This window comes from Triticum aestivum, chromosome 1A (assembly GCF_018294505.1).
Source record: "Triticum aestivum cultivar Chinese Spring chromosome 1A, IWGSC CS RefSeq v2.1, whole genome shotgun sequence".
Lineage (NCBI taxonomy): Eukaryota > Viridiplantae > Streptophyta > Magnoliopsida > Poales > Poaceae > Triticum > Triticum aestivum.
The window spans coordinates 402,626,801-402,641,832 of record NC_057794.1 but is presented as its reverse complement, the minus strand read 5'-3'; the positions used below and the strand labels follow the sequence as shown (position 1 = coordinate 402,641,832).

General features: G+C 43.8%; 2 protein-coding genes across 2 annotated transcripts; one reads left to right on the top strand and one right to left on the bottom strand.

Moving 5' to 3' along the window:
• Nucleotides 1-5,024: 5,024 nt before the first annotated feature.
• On the top strand, nt 5,025-5,688 carry LOC123053099 (histone H3.2). Its single transcript, XM_044476500.1, has one exon. The coding sequence runs from the start codon at nt 5,100-5,102 to the stop codon at nt 5,508-5,510; it is 411 nt and encodes a 136-aa protein (XP_044332435.1). The 5' UTR covers nt 5,025-5,099; the 3' UTR covers nt 5,511-5,688.
• A 5,398-nt stretch (nt 5,689-11,086) lies between these two features.
• Nucleotides 11,087-14,474, bottom strand: LOC123053093 (uncharacterized). The gene is made up of 3 exons (XM_044476490.1): nt 14,034-14,474; nt 11,422-11,543; nt 11,087-11,322 (listed from the first exon to the last, which is right to left on the bottom strand). The coding sequence occupies exons 1-3, from the start codon at nt 14,383-14,385 to the stop codon at nt 11,212-11,214; spliced, it is 585 nt and encodes a 194-aa protein (XP_044332425.1). The 5' UTR covers nt 14,386-14,474; the 3' UTR covers nt 11,087-11,211.
• Nucleotides 14,475-15,032: the final 558 nt, after the last annotated feature.

Here is a 15,032-nt window from a genome sequence, read left to right as displayed (position 1 = left end):
CCGCTGAATCAAAGTAAGACGTTGTTGGTAAACATTATGACTATTATCGCCCACAACTCATTGTGTTCTACTCGTGCATATAACATATACGCATAGACCTGGCTCGGATGCCACTTTTGGTGAACGTAGTATTTCAAAAAATTCCCTATGATCACGCAAGATCTATCTAGGAGAAGCATAGCAACGAATGGGAAGAGTGTGTCCACATACCCTCGTATATCGTAAGCGGAAGCGTTTAGTAACGCGGTTGATGTAGTCGAACGTCTTCGTGATCCAACCGATCCAAGTACCGAACGTACGGCACCTCCGCATTCAGCACACATTCAGCTCGATGACGTCCCTTGATCTCTTGATCCAGTTGAGGATGATGGAGAGTTCCGTCAGCACAACGGTGTGGTGACGGTGATGATGAAGTTACCGGCGCAGGGCTTCGCCTAAGCACTACGACAATATGTCCGAGGTGTGTAACTGTGGAGGGGGGCACCGCACATGGTTAAGAGAAACTTGTGTGTTCTAGGGTGCCCCCCTGCCCCCATATATAAAGGAGGAGAGGGGAGGCCGGCCGGCCCTGTGGGGCACCCCAGGAGGAGGGAGTCCTAGTAGGATTCCACCTAGAGGAAAGGGGAAAGAAGGAAGGAAGAGGGGGAGGGAAGGAAAGGGGGACGCCGCCCCCTTCCCCTAGTCCAATTCGGACCCAAGGGGGGCGGCCAGCCCCTTGTGGCCCTTTCTCTCTTCCCACTAGGCCCATCAAGGCCCATTAGTTCCCCCGGGAGATTCCGATAACCCTCCGGCACTCCCATAATTATCCGGTACCTCTCGGAACTCATCCGGTGTCCGAATAACATCGTCCAATATATCAATCTTCATGTATCGACCATTTTGAGACTCCTCGTCATGTCCGTGATCTCATCCGGGAATCCGAACAATCTTCGATCATCAAATAACGTAACTCATAATACAAATCGCCATCGAACGTTAAGCGTGCGGACCCTGCGGGTTCGAGAACTATGTATACATGACCGAGACACATCTCGGGTCAATAACCAATAGCGGAACCTGGATGCTCATATTGGCTCCTACATATTCTACGAAGATCTTTATCGATCAAACCGCATAACAACATATGTTGCTCCCTTTGTCATTGTTATGTTACTTGCCCGAGATTCGATCGTCGGTATCATCATACCTAGTTCAATATCGTTACCGGCAAGTCTCTTTACTCGTTCCGTAATGCATCATCCCGCAACTAACTCATTAGTCACATTGCTTGCAAGGCTTATAGTGATGAGCATTACCGAGAGGGCCCAGAGATACCTCTCCGAAACACGGAGTGACAAATCCTAATCTCGATCTATGCCAACTCAACAAACACCATCGAGACACCTATAGAGCATCTTTATAATCACCCAACTACTTTGTGACATTTGATAGCACACAAGGTGTTCCTCTGGTATTCGGGAGTTGCATAATCTCATAGTCAGAGGAACATGTATAGGTCATGAAGAAAGCAATAGCAATAAAACTAAACGATCATGTATGCTAAGCTAACGGATGGGTCTTGTCCATCACATCATTCTCTAATGATGTGATCCCGTTCATCAAATGACAACACATGTCTATGGTCAGGAAACTTAACCATCTTTAATTAACGAGCTAGTCTAGTAGAGGCATACTAGGGACACTATGTTTGTCTATGTATCCACACATGTACTAAGTTTCCGGTTAATACAATTCTAGCATGAATAATAAACAGTTATCATGATAAGGAAATATAAATAACAACTTTATTATTACCTCTAGGGCATATTTCCTTCACCAACCTCGTCGTGCTCTTCCGGGCGTAAAACTTCATTGAAACCGCCAAAGCAGAGCCATGGAAGATTGCTTAAAGTGTTGATATTTTTAACGTATCCCACATTTGATGCCTCAAGTGTGTTTGAGCTTCCCCATATACCACTGTAGCTCTCCATGGATCATGTCCCTCCTCCATCACCGAGCAGTCAATGTGACAGACTGAATCACCAAGAATTTCCACCTTTGTTTCATTCTTCCAGAAAATACCAATACCACCGCTTCTCCCTTGACTGTCTACAACAAAACCATGATCATATCCAAGAGTGTCTGCTAGTGCCTATGCCCTAGAGCCAACTATCTGAGTTTCTACAACACATAAGAGGGTAGGGGGAAATTTCCTCGTGAAATCACAAAGTTCACGGACTGTCGAGGCTTTGCCCGCGTCTCGACAATTCTAGCAGAGCACACTCATTGGGCCCGAGGGGCGTCCCCTTAGGAGCCCACCAATGATTTTTTTGCTGGAGTATTGTCTCCTTCCTTGCCTTCCTGATTTATCCTTGGCCTCCTCGGCTCTCTCTTAGGTGGTGGGCTAACAACTGCTATCCATCTTGTTGTCTCAGGTGGTGCTTCTTGATCATCATACAGAACATCATCCAGATCCTCCTCTCGAAGCCCCAGCTCTGCCATCATCCTTTCCAGATCCACCGCGGAATCCGGTACGGCTGTATCTGTTGCCGACGATCCATCTGCAGTCTTACTTGAACCCTTTCCCGACATCTACAAAAATCGGGTGTTGCAGGAACCCTAACGCCCCTCGGCTCCAGGGGATCGATCAAGGCCCAAAAGTGATGCCAGGATCACCCCTCAGATGGCCCGAATCAAAGCGGCAGAGGGACCGGGGGAGGGAAAGAAACATAACTCGACGGCGGCTGGATCGCCTACGGGAGAAACAGACACTAACGAGAGGGGAAAAAACTTTGGAACGGGACCTCCTAACCGGCGATAAAGCGATGGTTGCTGGTTTTGGCGCCCATGCGCCCGCCAAATGGGCCGGCCTGCTCGTCTCGTATGCTCGCCTTGCCTCGTTTGTTTCAGTCGCCGTGCATATCGCCTCGTTCGCTCGATCGTGGTTGACCAGTCAATCGTTGAACTTTGAAAATATAAGAAAAAGATTAAAAAATCCAAAAAATAAAGAAATGTTTTCAAATTTTGAAAAAAAATCACATACTACAAAATAGTTCACGAATTAAAAAATACTCATCAAATTTGAAAAGTTCATTGATTTTGAAAAAAAGTTTATCGAATTTGAGAAAAGAGTTCACAAACTTAAAAAAAATCACCAATTTTTAAAAAAGTTCATCGAATTTGAGAAAAAGTTCACCGAAACCTTCTCCTTCCTAATGCTGAATCCGCGCTCTCTGGCGTGCTTATTATAGAATGCATATGCCTCCCATTGTGATCCAAAAGTCATAGACACGACCTTCCAATGTGTCTGTGGTGCCTGTTGCTGCATTTCATCCATATCAACTTCACCGTCATCGTCATGGCCATCATCACCACTACGACCATCCAGATCATCCTACAAAATTACACATAAGCACATGTAAGTTGTCATCATTTACTTCATATGATCATGTGACGTACAAAATGTTGGAACAAACCTGGCTCAAGTTATCGGCGAAAGATTCTTGAAAAACATTTTCCTCATTCTGGACATCAACATCTTCCTGCAGATAAAAACACAACATACACGTGTAAGTAGCCATGTGGTTGTTTGTTAGGCAAAATCAATGTGCACGTCACTTATGTTTTCACTACAAGCATCATCCTCATTCTGTTGAAAGTCCTCCTCAGGTAAATTATCGTATGACGACCATGGTTCGTTGTTGCTACTATAATCATCTTTGTTATTGCAATCCTTATGGGTACGATTGACATTATCGCTACCATACTCATCATCCGTGTAGAGGAGTGCATCCGTATATCCAGTTTCTTCCTCCATCATTGCACAACATTAAAAAAAAATCATATCTCAGTTCAAAATCAAACTAGATGTACTGGGGTCATGCCGATGAATAGTTAAACAACAACAATATCGTTCCAAATTATTATTTGCAGCAACTAAATCGTTTTGATGCGAGGTTTACATGACAAACCTAGGGGGTGGCGGGTGTCGATGTTGCGCGACTAAGCCGTGAGGTATGTGGACTCCGATGTGATTGCGGATGACGACGAGGACGGAGGCTGCTGCGTGATTCCGGATGGCGATGACGTTGATGTTGTGCACGGAGGCCAGATCACGGTGCGGAATGCGGATGACCACTACTTCGACGACGAGGACAGAAGGCAGATCAGGGTTGTTACCGAAGCAAGCCTCTTTAAATTGTCAAGTTCGGCCAGTCACTGTCCATTTCTTGCTAGAAGCTGGTTACTGTTCAAAGTGGTGATCTGGACTCTCATTTTTATGCACCGTTGGTGAATCTACTATAGGAGCGGTCTGCTGGTTGTAGTTGCTGACTTGGCGTGCCAGTATCATGGACCAGTAATATTGACTCTTGTTTGTAGAGTTTGGATTTCAAATGGAATGTGAAATGTGTGTACTTAACTGAAGGAATTGAAACTTCTAGCAGCCGTTGGTGTTTGCCTGTTCTAGCAGTCTGGAGTACTTTTATTTAAGAGGGCAAGAGCATGGCCTTGGTGCTTGCCTGTTCTTGGTGATATGTTCTGGCATACATTTGTTTTCTTCTTGGTGCTTGTGCGCAATATGTATAATCTGCGCCAGTGCATCACATCAGTATACAGAAGTGAGCGACTGAGGTGACTCGTTCTGATTTTATATTTTTGTAGCCACGACGGGTGGTCTGGTCCTGACGTAAAAACCGGAACGGAAAGAAATACGCTGGTTACAGGCTGCAATTTTGGTCCATCTGGATCATGCCACTCGTCTGAACTTTTGAAGAGAGGCCGACGCAGCCCAGAGCCCACAGTTGCGGCAGCCCGGGCACGCAGCTGCAACTAACCAATCAGAATCGAGGAACACCCACGCCACGGATCGCTGCCCACGATCCGCGTGCCTCAGCCGAAACCAAATCCTCACCATCCATGGCTCGCAGATCCAACGCTCGAAACTCGCCTCTCCCGAAACACAGAGCGCCGAAAGAGCGGAAAATTCCCCGGACTCGCGCCCACCGGCCGCCCCCTCTCGTTAAAAGGAGCCCCGAATCCTTCCCTTGTTCCTCATTCCACTCCCCAAATCTCCCGAGCAATCCTCTCTCCGCGCCCACGCAGCAAGCCCTCCACTCCCGATGGCCCGCACGAAGCAGACGGCGAGGAAGTCCACCGGCGGCAAGGCGCCGCGCAAGCAGCTGGCCACCAAGGCGGCTCGCAAGTCCGCCCCGGCCACCGGCGGCGTGAAGAAGCCGCACCGCTTCCGCCCCGGCACCGTCGCGCTCCGGGAGATCCGCAAGTACCAGAAGAGCACCGAGCTGCTCATCCGCAAGCTGCCCTTCCAGCGCCTGGTGCGGGAGATCGCGCAGGACTTCAAGACCGACCTCCGCTTCCAGAGCTCCGCCGTCTCCGCGCTGCAGGAGGCCGCCGAGGCCTACCTCGTCGGGCTCTTCGAGGACACCAACCTCTGCGCCATCCACGCCAAGCGCGTCACCATCATGCCCAAGGACATCCAGCTCGCCCGCCGCATCCGTGGCGAGAGGGCCTAGTATGCTTCCTAGAATCCTAGTGTCTGATCTGTTCTCGAGGTGTAGAGATGTGTTAGTTTCTTATCAGCCCGTGTCTGTGGTAGTAAGGTTCCTTGATGGTTGCGTTATGGTGTGGTGTATGTGATGGTACCATCTTGTTATCATCATCAATGAGAAGTTAGCAATCTGATTTCAAACATGCCTGCTTGTTCGTCTGGTTTATCGATGGATTTAGCCCTCAACGTTTTGGCAGCATTTGCTGCTAAAGGTGCCACTGAATTTGATGAACATGACGCTCATATGCCCCAGTTCAGTTCAATCTGAAACTGCTCACCTTGTATAATTCGAGTCCTGTTTCCTAATGCCCTTGCTCTGTCAATTCCTTTTTTTCCCTTCTAATCTTTACTCTCAATTGTTGTGTGGAAAGGAACATAGTGGATTGGATAACTGCCTCTTTAGCTATTTGTTGCCGGAGGTTGTCCCATAAACAAGTGTAGGGATCTGTACTCTTTTTGGTGTGTATCCATGGAAGCTCTTTGTCGAAAAAATCCATGGAAGCTATGAAATTCTGGCGGTTCTAAGTGTAACCGCTTTTGCAGTATCATGTGATGTTTTATTTACTCCTGTGTTTGTGGGTTTTGGACTCCAAATGGAATGGTAAATATCTGCACTCTGTTGAAGAATTAGTAAACTTTGTGACTCGACACTGTAGTTTAAATATAATTTTGAATCTGAGATAGCTGAATCAGTGTAATTGTGTCTTGTAATAGGCATTTGGTAGTAGTAGCACATAAAAAAAATCAACTATAGCATCTTATATAGACTGAATTATTTCCAGTATTTGTTACTCTTCTGCACCAAATTGTGTCCAGTCTTCAGCTTGGGTTGTTTGTTGTCTCAGGTTAGCTGCATCACTTAGCAATGTTTTCTTATCAGCTTCCTTGTTCATCCACCAGGCCATTAGTATGATAAATTCTCTAGTATCCATCACAGCATCACTCAAGCGTGAAGAAGTCTTAATTCTCTAGTAATATTTTGATAATGGTAGAATGCAGTGAGGACTTGATGGCAAATGAAGACGTTTGCATCATGGAGTTTGTTGACAAGAGCTCCATACCGACTACTATCAGGTTTGAGGAGACTCGTCATCATATTCCCAGTTATATATAATCACTATTATAACAGTGACAGTTTCCTCCCTCAAATTGCTTGGGTTTAGGCGAACAAAGTTTGCAGGGAACTCTAGTGCATAACCATTTCTTCCACTATGTCTTACTGCAATGTATTCAGTTTATCTACAAAGTTTATATATCTCAGCTCATACAACTGAACCAAATATAAACATATCAGCATTAGATGCCCAATATTGAAAAAACTAAATGATCTATCAGATGCTGAACATTTTCTACCTATTAAGATGACACCAAGCTAATTGCTATTTACTCTGGTTTAAACTTTCAGGTATGGTTTAGTCAACGCGCAATTACATTTTGTATTTCGACAATTCTCCAAGTTGTGCATGCCGTGATCCTGTCGGTTGCAGCAGAGTATTTCAGATCAGAATTACACTATTTATCTTCTCTTTTAGATGGAAAACAGGCGAAGTATGCTAATATTTCTAACTTTGACATTCTCGAGTGCAGCCTCTTTCCGGAGCCCTCTGCTCAGCAAGGGTGAGTTGCTGGCTAATTTTTTGTCAAAATACGTGAGACAGATGCCATTCAGAGATTAAGCAACACATGACGGCTTCACTACCCCCCTTATGAAGAAACTGGTCGGCATTTGATAAGTGACCTGTCGAGTTTACGAGGCTTTGCTTCTTGTAGTTGGCTTGCCATGATACTCAACAGAACACACTTTTTAAGGACACGTGTAGCTGTAAATTCCTCATTGATGGGAGTAATCTTACTGCACAAAAATAGATACAGTAGATGATTTAAACCCTTCGTTCATCTATTTACATCTTTAGGTATTATCCAGAAAATATAGTAGTATTGTCTGCAGTCCTCTGTTTATATTTTAAGTGTTAGGCTCTTCGAGGACAACAACCTCTGCGCCATCCACGCCAAGCGTGTCACCATCATGCCCAAGGACATCCAGCTCGCCCGCCGCATCCGTGGCGATAGGGCCTAAGACTGCTTCGTAGCGTCTGATCTGGAAGTGTAGAAATGTTAGATTCGTCTTAGCGTGTGTTGCGTGGTGGAGTGATCTTTTATCGTGGTAGGAAGATTCCTCGTTCGTGCTATCATGGCTGTGTTGTGTTCTAGTGTATGCCTGATGTTACCCTCTTGTTATCTGATCTTAATTTTTTGCTTCGTGATGCCTTTCTTTGTTTGTAAACTTGAAATATCTACCAACAGTTTGAGTGTTATCCATATCCTTGATCGAATTTTCTGTGAACTTATATGCCTAAAGCCCCACGAAATGTCCCTTTGCTCCTTCAGTGTTCAGTTTGTTCCACCTCATGATTAGTAGGCTTAACCCCCTGATGTTTGCTAGGTACTGCAACAATGAAAGTTTATGAAATCTGTCTGCTTGTTTTCTACACTGTACGTCTGGTTCCTGACATAGAGCCCCACACTATGTCTTGTTATTCTTTTTTTTTTGTTGAAATTATCTACACTGTCTTAATTTTCTACATTGTCTTGTTATTCTGAACCATTGCATTTGTTGAAATTATCAAAAGTTCAGTATTCATTTCTTTCTGTTGATATTACTTGGTTGTTGCATTTCTACTGAGATCATCTTTCGGCTTGCAGAGTTTGTGCTAGGAGTAGTAATTTAGCAAAGCTATGAGTCGCCTGGCAACTTGTCAAAGCAAGGCCTGCTAGTTTTGTATGCTTATGTCATTCAATCTTTGGAAGACACCATTTTTCCTATCCTGAACAAGTAAAAATAAGACTATGGCTCTATTTTTCTGACTATAAACTGTAGTATAATTGGCATATTCAATTGTGAAACTTGTCTTTGATAATCCTCATTCCCATCAGAAGAAAGTCTCTATTTTTTAGATACATCTGAACAATCGCTTGATAAATGACAGTATGGTGCGTCCAGATATCATGTGTTGACTAAACTAATAGCCGTTCAAATCAGCCATCCATACAACAGTCCTTTTTTTAAAAGACCCAGCAAATTGCTGGCGTTTCATTGATTGAGCAGAGGAGAGCGACAAAATGTTGTTGATCAAGTGATCAATGGGATGCAAGAAAAATTACAGTGATACAACAGTCCTTCCAAACCCATATATTTGTATCATTTCAGAACCAAAAAGGAAACCTTATGTAATACTGCAGAACTGTAAAAGTATTAAGTGGTGCCATTTCCCCCCTTTTTTTGCAAGCACTTGTTGGGGATTAATGATTGATGACTAGTAGTATACAGCAGCTGTTGCATTATGTATGCCTGAAGAGCGATGGCTACTGGAGTAACTAAACATCAGCTCAACTGCTGCCGTTGCGTTTCTTATTGCTCCAAGGTTATTTGTTTCGGAAATGTTCTCTATCTCTTAATGCAACTGGAGTATCTAGCAAACATCAGCTCAACTGCCGCCGTTGCATTTCTTATTGCTCCAAGGTTATCTGTTTCTGTTCCCTTTAATGCAACTTTGCTGTGAAAACCGCATTATTCAGAGCTCCGCCGTCTCCGTGCTGCAGTAGGGCGCCGAGGCCTACCTCGTCGGCCTCATCAGGGACACACCTTTGTGCCATCCGTGGTGAGAGGGCGGCCTAGGTTGCTTCCTGCTTCCTAGTTTCTGACCTGAAGGTGTAGAGATGTGCTAGTTTCTTCTTATTAGCCTGTGGTCCGTGGTAGTAAGATTCCTCGTTTGGGCTGTGATGCAGCATCTGATTAATGTTACCATCTTGTGATCATCATCAATGGGAAGTTACCAATCTGATCTTAAACATCACTGCTTGTTTTTACGATTTCAGCAAACGGTTTGGATTATCCCAATGGTTAGATTTCTCGCTGAAAAGGTTTTCAAAACTGCTTCTCTTTCAGCTTCAGTGATCTCGGCTATGTCAATTTTTAGCACTTCGTTTGCTGGAATTAGTTGGTGCCACTGTATCTGACGAACCTGATTTCCGTATGCTCCAGCTCAGTTCAATGTGCCCCCCGCTGACAGTGTGATCTTACTGATGTTGCTCCAAACCATTTCATGACCGTGATATTGCCCTTGCAAAGCTTTTGGACAGTTCTTCCATTTTCAATGTATACAGTCAAGTGATCCGAGCAAACCTTGCCACCCTCTTGCTTTCAAGATTGCCAATAGCCTCTTAGTATCTGCCACAGTTGGTTCTCTTAGATACTAAGGTCCAAACACCTCGATCACGACAATTGCAAACCTGACCATATCATTTCCGCATGTGCTCTCGGACATTCGTAGATACTCATCCCACGAATCAGCGGTTGTGCCATAGGAAAGCATCTACAGTGCGATCGTGCACTTCTGATAACCAGAGAACCCAATCCTTCCCACAACATCCTTTTTCAAGATGTAGTCATCAAAGGATCGGACACTATGGTAATGCTGGTCGAAGACATTTCGCGCATACGAAATCGCCGGCGAAAATTGTCCGCGAAGTGGGCATCGGGGGCAAAGTAGTCGGTCCATGACCATCAAATGGTCGTGTGCCGGTTGTTATTGAGCACTTGATGACCCTTGATCGATCCCTTGAAATTGAGAGCATGCTCCTCCACACGCTTCGCGTCTGCAAGCACCGCCTACATCATCGCCTTCTCATGCGTGTAGTCCTCCTCGTCGGACGAGCCGGACAAGGAGAAGCGGCATGGAGCCCGGGTGTACCGTTGGAGGTGATGGCCTAGTCGGACTCCCGCAAACCCCCCCCCCCCCCCCACTTTGTCTCGTGTTTGCCAAAAAAGTACGTCCGGGCCACTCGACGGACCGATACAGGTGTTGGATGGTTTTCGTGGTCCGGACCGTGCAGTCCGGATAGTTGTGAGCGATTTGAGGGTCCGCTTTGGAGATGCCCTAACTATAGCCATTATTTTTTTGTATTGCACAATCTGCCTAACATGGTTACAATCCCTCGCCTTATTAGATCATATAGGCTGATGATAATAGTTACTTTTACATACGGTTGAATCGCTGATTATTTGCTCTTGCTATGTTGATGTGTATTTGTAGATGTATACTCATCTTTTTTAGACTAAATCTGTTGCGTCATGCACTCCTGCTGAGAGAGAACAAAACAAATGATGTGCATTAGATGGTAGAAAATTAGAAAGGGATGGGAAGCATGACACATGTGGTAAGCAATCCAAACTATTCAAAAAGGAATGAGAAGCATGTGTGAACTTGGTGTTGCATGGTTATTGCTTACCTAGACGAAGGTATATAACCAAATGCTACTTGTGAATTATGGATGAACTGAATAGTGTGAATACTGATTATCAGTATACATATAGAGCTTTCACTAGCATTCTTTTTTACTTTTGTAATGCCAGCGAGTATCTCAAGAGTTGCCACTGGTATATCATATTATCTCTAACCTGTAACTCTTGCGCAAGAGAATATGAAGGGGCAGGTTGTTGTCAAGTCCCAGCACAATTATAATGAGTTGGACCTTCCAACATAAAACAAAAACATTCTTATATTGTAGCCATCAGAAGTTACATCATTCACAGGCAAAATTTGCATGTCCCATTTAGTGGGAGAAATAGGGTACAGGCAGAAAGTGAAATCTAGATTCATACGACGCTACATCGGATAGAGGATGGTCTTGCCACCAACATGGTATCTTTCACAGAGCTTTTTTAATGTACCCACTGAGTGCTGCATTGAGTTCAGTTTGGTATCCATGAACATGGCCTGCAAACACGGTGCTTCTCTTTAGTCTACGTTTTCAGAATCTACATATTTGTTAAACATATGCTCGACAAAATAACATATTCGAAAATTGTGTTATACCTTGTAGTTGTCACCATACTTCTCTATTAATCTGCCAATACATAGTCGTTGAATTTTAGTCAGTGGCTCCAAAGGTGCAGATTTGCCATCCCTCCTTTTCTTCCCAAGTGCAGATTTTAGATCTACATTGCATAGAATAAATTCTATGAGATCGTACACAAGTACATCATCACTCTTACTGTCTACAATATACGTAATACTGTTTGTAAACTGAAATACAAATATATGCACCGTAACATATGCCCTCTTATGCGATGAAACAACTCAAAGAAATATAACAGTAACATTTTAATTACTATACTATGACAATAAATAAATTTACCTCAGGTGCTAAACAAAGAACACAAAAAATTATATCCATTGAGTAACAAACAAAATGTCCTGCTAGCCAAGCAAGAACTCACTGTATTAATCCATCGAGTTGATAACATAATGTCTTGCTGTCATAACAAAGCTATTGCCATGACAGAACATTGCTAGGTACATTTCATAGCTTCTTAGGACATTATCTTTTGATATTGGCGGCAGAAAAGAAAGAGAACTTCTTTTAAATATGTAAAGACTTATTGTCAAATAGAACATTCAAAATAAGCATTTCATAGCCTTCAGAGAGCATGCTAAAAGCAGTGCATTTCAATTGGTCTTAAGTATACACTAATATCAATACTTGCTGGGGCTTGGATATTAACAAACCATCTCACCAGGAAAAAAACTTGACAGGCCTTGTCTTTCACAGCGTACTCAATTTTTGAAAACAAACACAATTGTGACTTGGATTTTTAGTATTCTGTGGCTTTGGAACATCTAAGGGAACCATAATTTTTTATAAAAAAATGGAGCACCAGTTGAGTGTTTTTTGTTTCTTGATTGATGGGACTTATCCTGCTGTTACCATTGGGCAATGGTTTTTCTTTCAAAATCATGTTAATCTTTTGGAGAACTTGCCATCATGCCAATTGTTACACTCTATGCGACAGTAAGCTACCGAGTGTATGGGATGTTCTGAGAAGACAGTGGCGCAAGATGATGCATGCTTTGAGTAGCGAGGATGGATGAGAAAACCAAGATGAGGAAACAGTAGTATTATTGCTTACTCAAAAGGCCTCTTCTCTTTTTGCAGTTAACTAACTAGGAGAAAGATTTCTTGCATCAGAGCACATGTGCCCTCTGAATTTTCAAAAATTCAAAAAAGGGCCTACAAAACTAAATAATCCCAGAAATAAATCTGGGATGTAGATATTAGAATGAATTATGTATCAGCATACTTTCTTGAGAAAATGTATTGATCAGTGGTCTGCATAAAACATACAAGACTGAGGAGCCCAAAAATGTATCTTTTGAAACTCTCAATTAGTTGCATACTTCTGCACAGGCTAGAATTCAAAAAACAAGCATGGAACCTGAAATCAGAATATAATTGTTCAGCCATCTTCATGTGTAAATTTTCTGTTTTTTTAGGAAGAAGTAAAAATATTTTCTGAGCCGGAAGGATGTGATCCAAGATCACTTAGTTTATACTGTAGGAGCATATGACTTCTAACTTGTTGACTACAACTCTGTTCTTCCTCACATACCCCAGTACTAAGTTGAATCAGAAACCAACTACTGCAGCTACTGAGCTTCCGCTGCTTCCTGAACTTTAGAAGCAGTGTTTGTATTGCCAGCCACAGCAAACTGTTTACTGCCGTAATACCTTGCATCTTTCTATATAAATTTCCTCAAATGACACCAACACTTAAGCATAAAGCTCAGAATATACTATGAATAAGAAATTGAAACAGAAACCCAAATCTAGGAGCTGTTGAAAGCAGTTCCAATTCAAATTATATTTGAATATATTGTGTCTTCACAAAGTAATAATTTCTTCTTTTGAAAATTTGATAGATAGTATGCTAACCATAGTATCAATTCTTGATCCAACAACATGACTGATAACATATCACAAATTATGTAAGTCAAAAGCCAGGTGAACTTCTCTTTTGTCCATAAAACAGCTACTACCATGACCTTTACGGCTATTTCAGCAAAAGAAAAAAACATTCCGTTGGAAGCATACTGTTGGAGAACAAATTAATATTTATCAAAACTCCAAGTTATGTCAGGAGTAAAAGGAAGATTGAACACAAACATCTCCAAGCAAACCATCGAACCTACAACTTCGATGAGAAACTCCAAGTTATACCAAGGGTAAAAGAAAGATTTTACACAAACATCTCCAAGCAAACCAGCGAACCTAAAACTTGGATGAGAAATGTGTTGGACGGACTTGGTTTACACACTGTTCATTTCATTGCTCTGGCAGCTCAACGGATTACTCACAGCACAAAGGAAATCACGTCTAGAGGCAAACCATCTGCATATGCCCAAACATAAATGAACAACAAAAAATAAGAGCTAAATCAACACATGTGATTGACAAATCGCATTATGCCATGCCAATTGATCCACCAAATTCGCACATTCACCAAAACTAATTAATACGGCACCTAAGATTCCCATCAGTATAACCAAATTAGCGACATGTCCTGAAGAAACTGGGCATAAAACATAAATTCACCAGCTCGTGAGCCGGTCCAAGTTTATCAGACGGGGAGAAGGGACGGGAGACTGACCGTCGCACTCGAGGTCACTGCCGGTGTCGACGGGGCCGAACTCGTCGACGGGGGCCCGCAAGGCGTCGACGTCGGGCGCCTGCAGCGAGGCGCTCTGGACGAGGCCTCGCGTGCCGCGGGAGTGGGCGCCGAGCAGGTTGGGGTTGGCGACGACCCCGAAAGCGGAGTAGTTCTTCACGACGCTGCCCTCCGCGTCCCAGCTCGGCACGTGGCCGCCGGCCTCTGCGGCGGCGGCGGCGGCGAGCGCCTCGGGCAGGTCGAAGGCCGGCTTGAACTCGCGCCGCTTCTTGCGCGGCAACCCCACGCGCACCTTGGTGCGGGTTCGCTTGAACTTGCGCCGCGACCCTCCCATCGGCGCTGCTACTACGGTTTCGGGAGGAGGGGTTAGCTAGCTAGGGTTTTTGTGAGAGGGCAGCGGAGAGAGAGGGGCGACCCGACGAGGAAGAAAGTTCTTTTATGGGCCTTCGGGAAAAAAGCAAAATAGGCCCGTTAACTCACTTGCTGGCCTTTGCATCGGCGGGGTGGCGTGGGCGCCCTTTAAACACGGGAACATATTATACGTGTTACCTTCAAGAAAGCGGATTTTCTTTCAATGCCCTCTACCGAGTACCTTTTTTTTCGTTTGGACATCGAGCAGGTCACTGGGACTATCCGGCTTCCAGTGTGGTCTCTGAATGTCCATCATTAGCAAGTACTATTTCCTCTCTGCACTGACATAACTTCCAGCTAGAGACGTCTTGATGATGGCGATACATTCGACGAGAAATTTAAGATGTACTATCACAGAGCAAGTCAACAAGAGTAAACAGGTAAGACAACATATCATATGAATCTGAATGTGACTTGACATGCAACAAATAAAACCTTTAACTGTTTCGAAAGTGGTGCCCTGAGAAGGGACAGACAATTTAGTAGTAAAAAAATACGAAAGGGTGAAGCATCTATGCCAAAATCTTCAGTATATGAAATTGTTACATCCTTCGCAATAACTACTAAGAT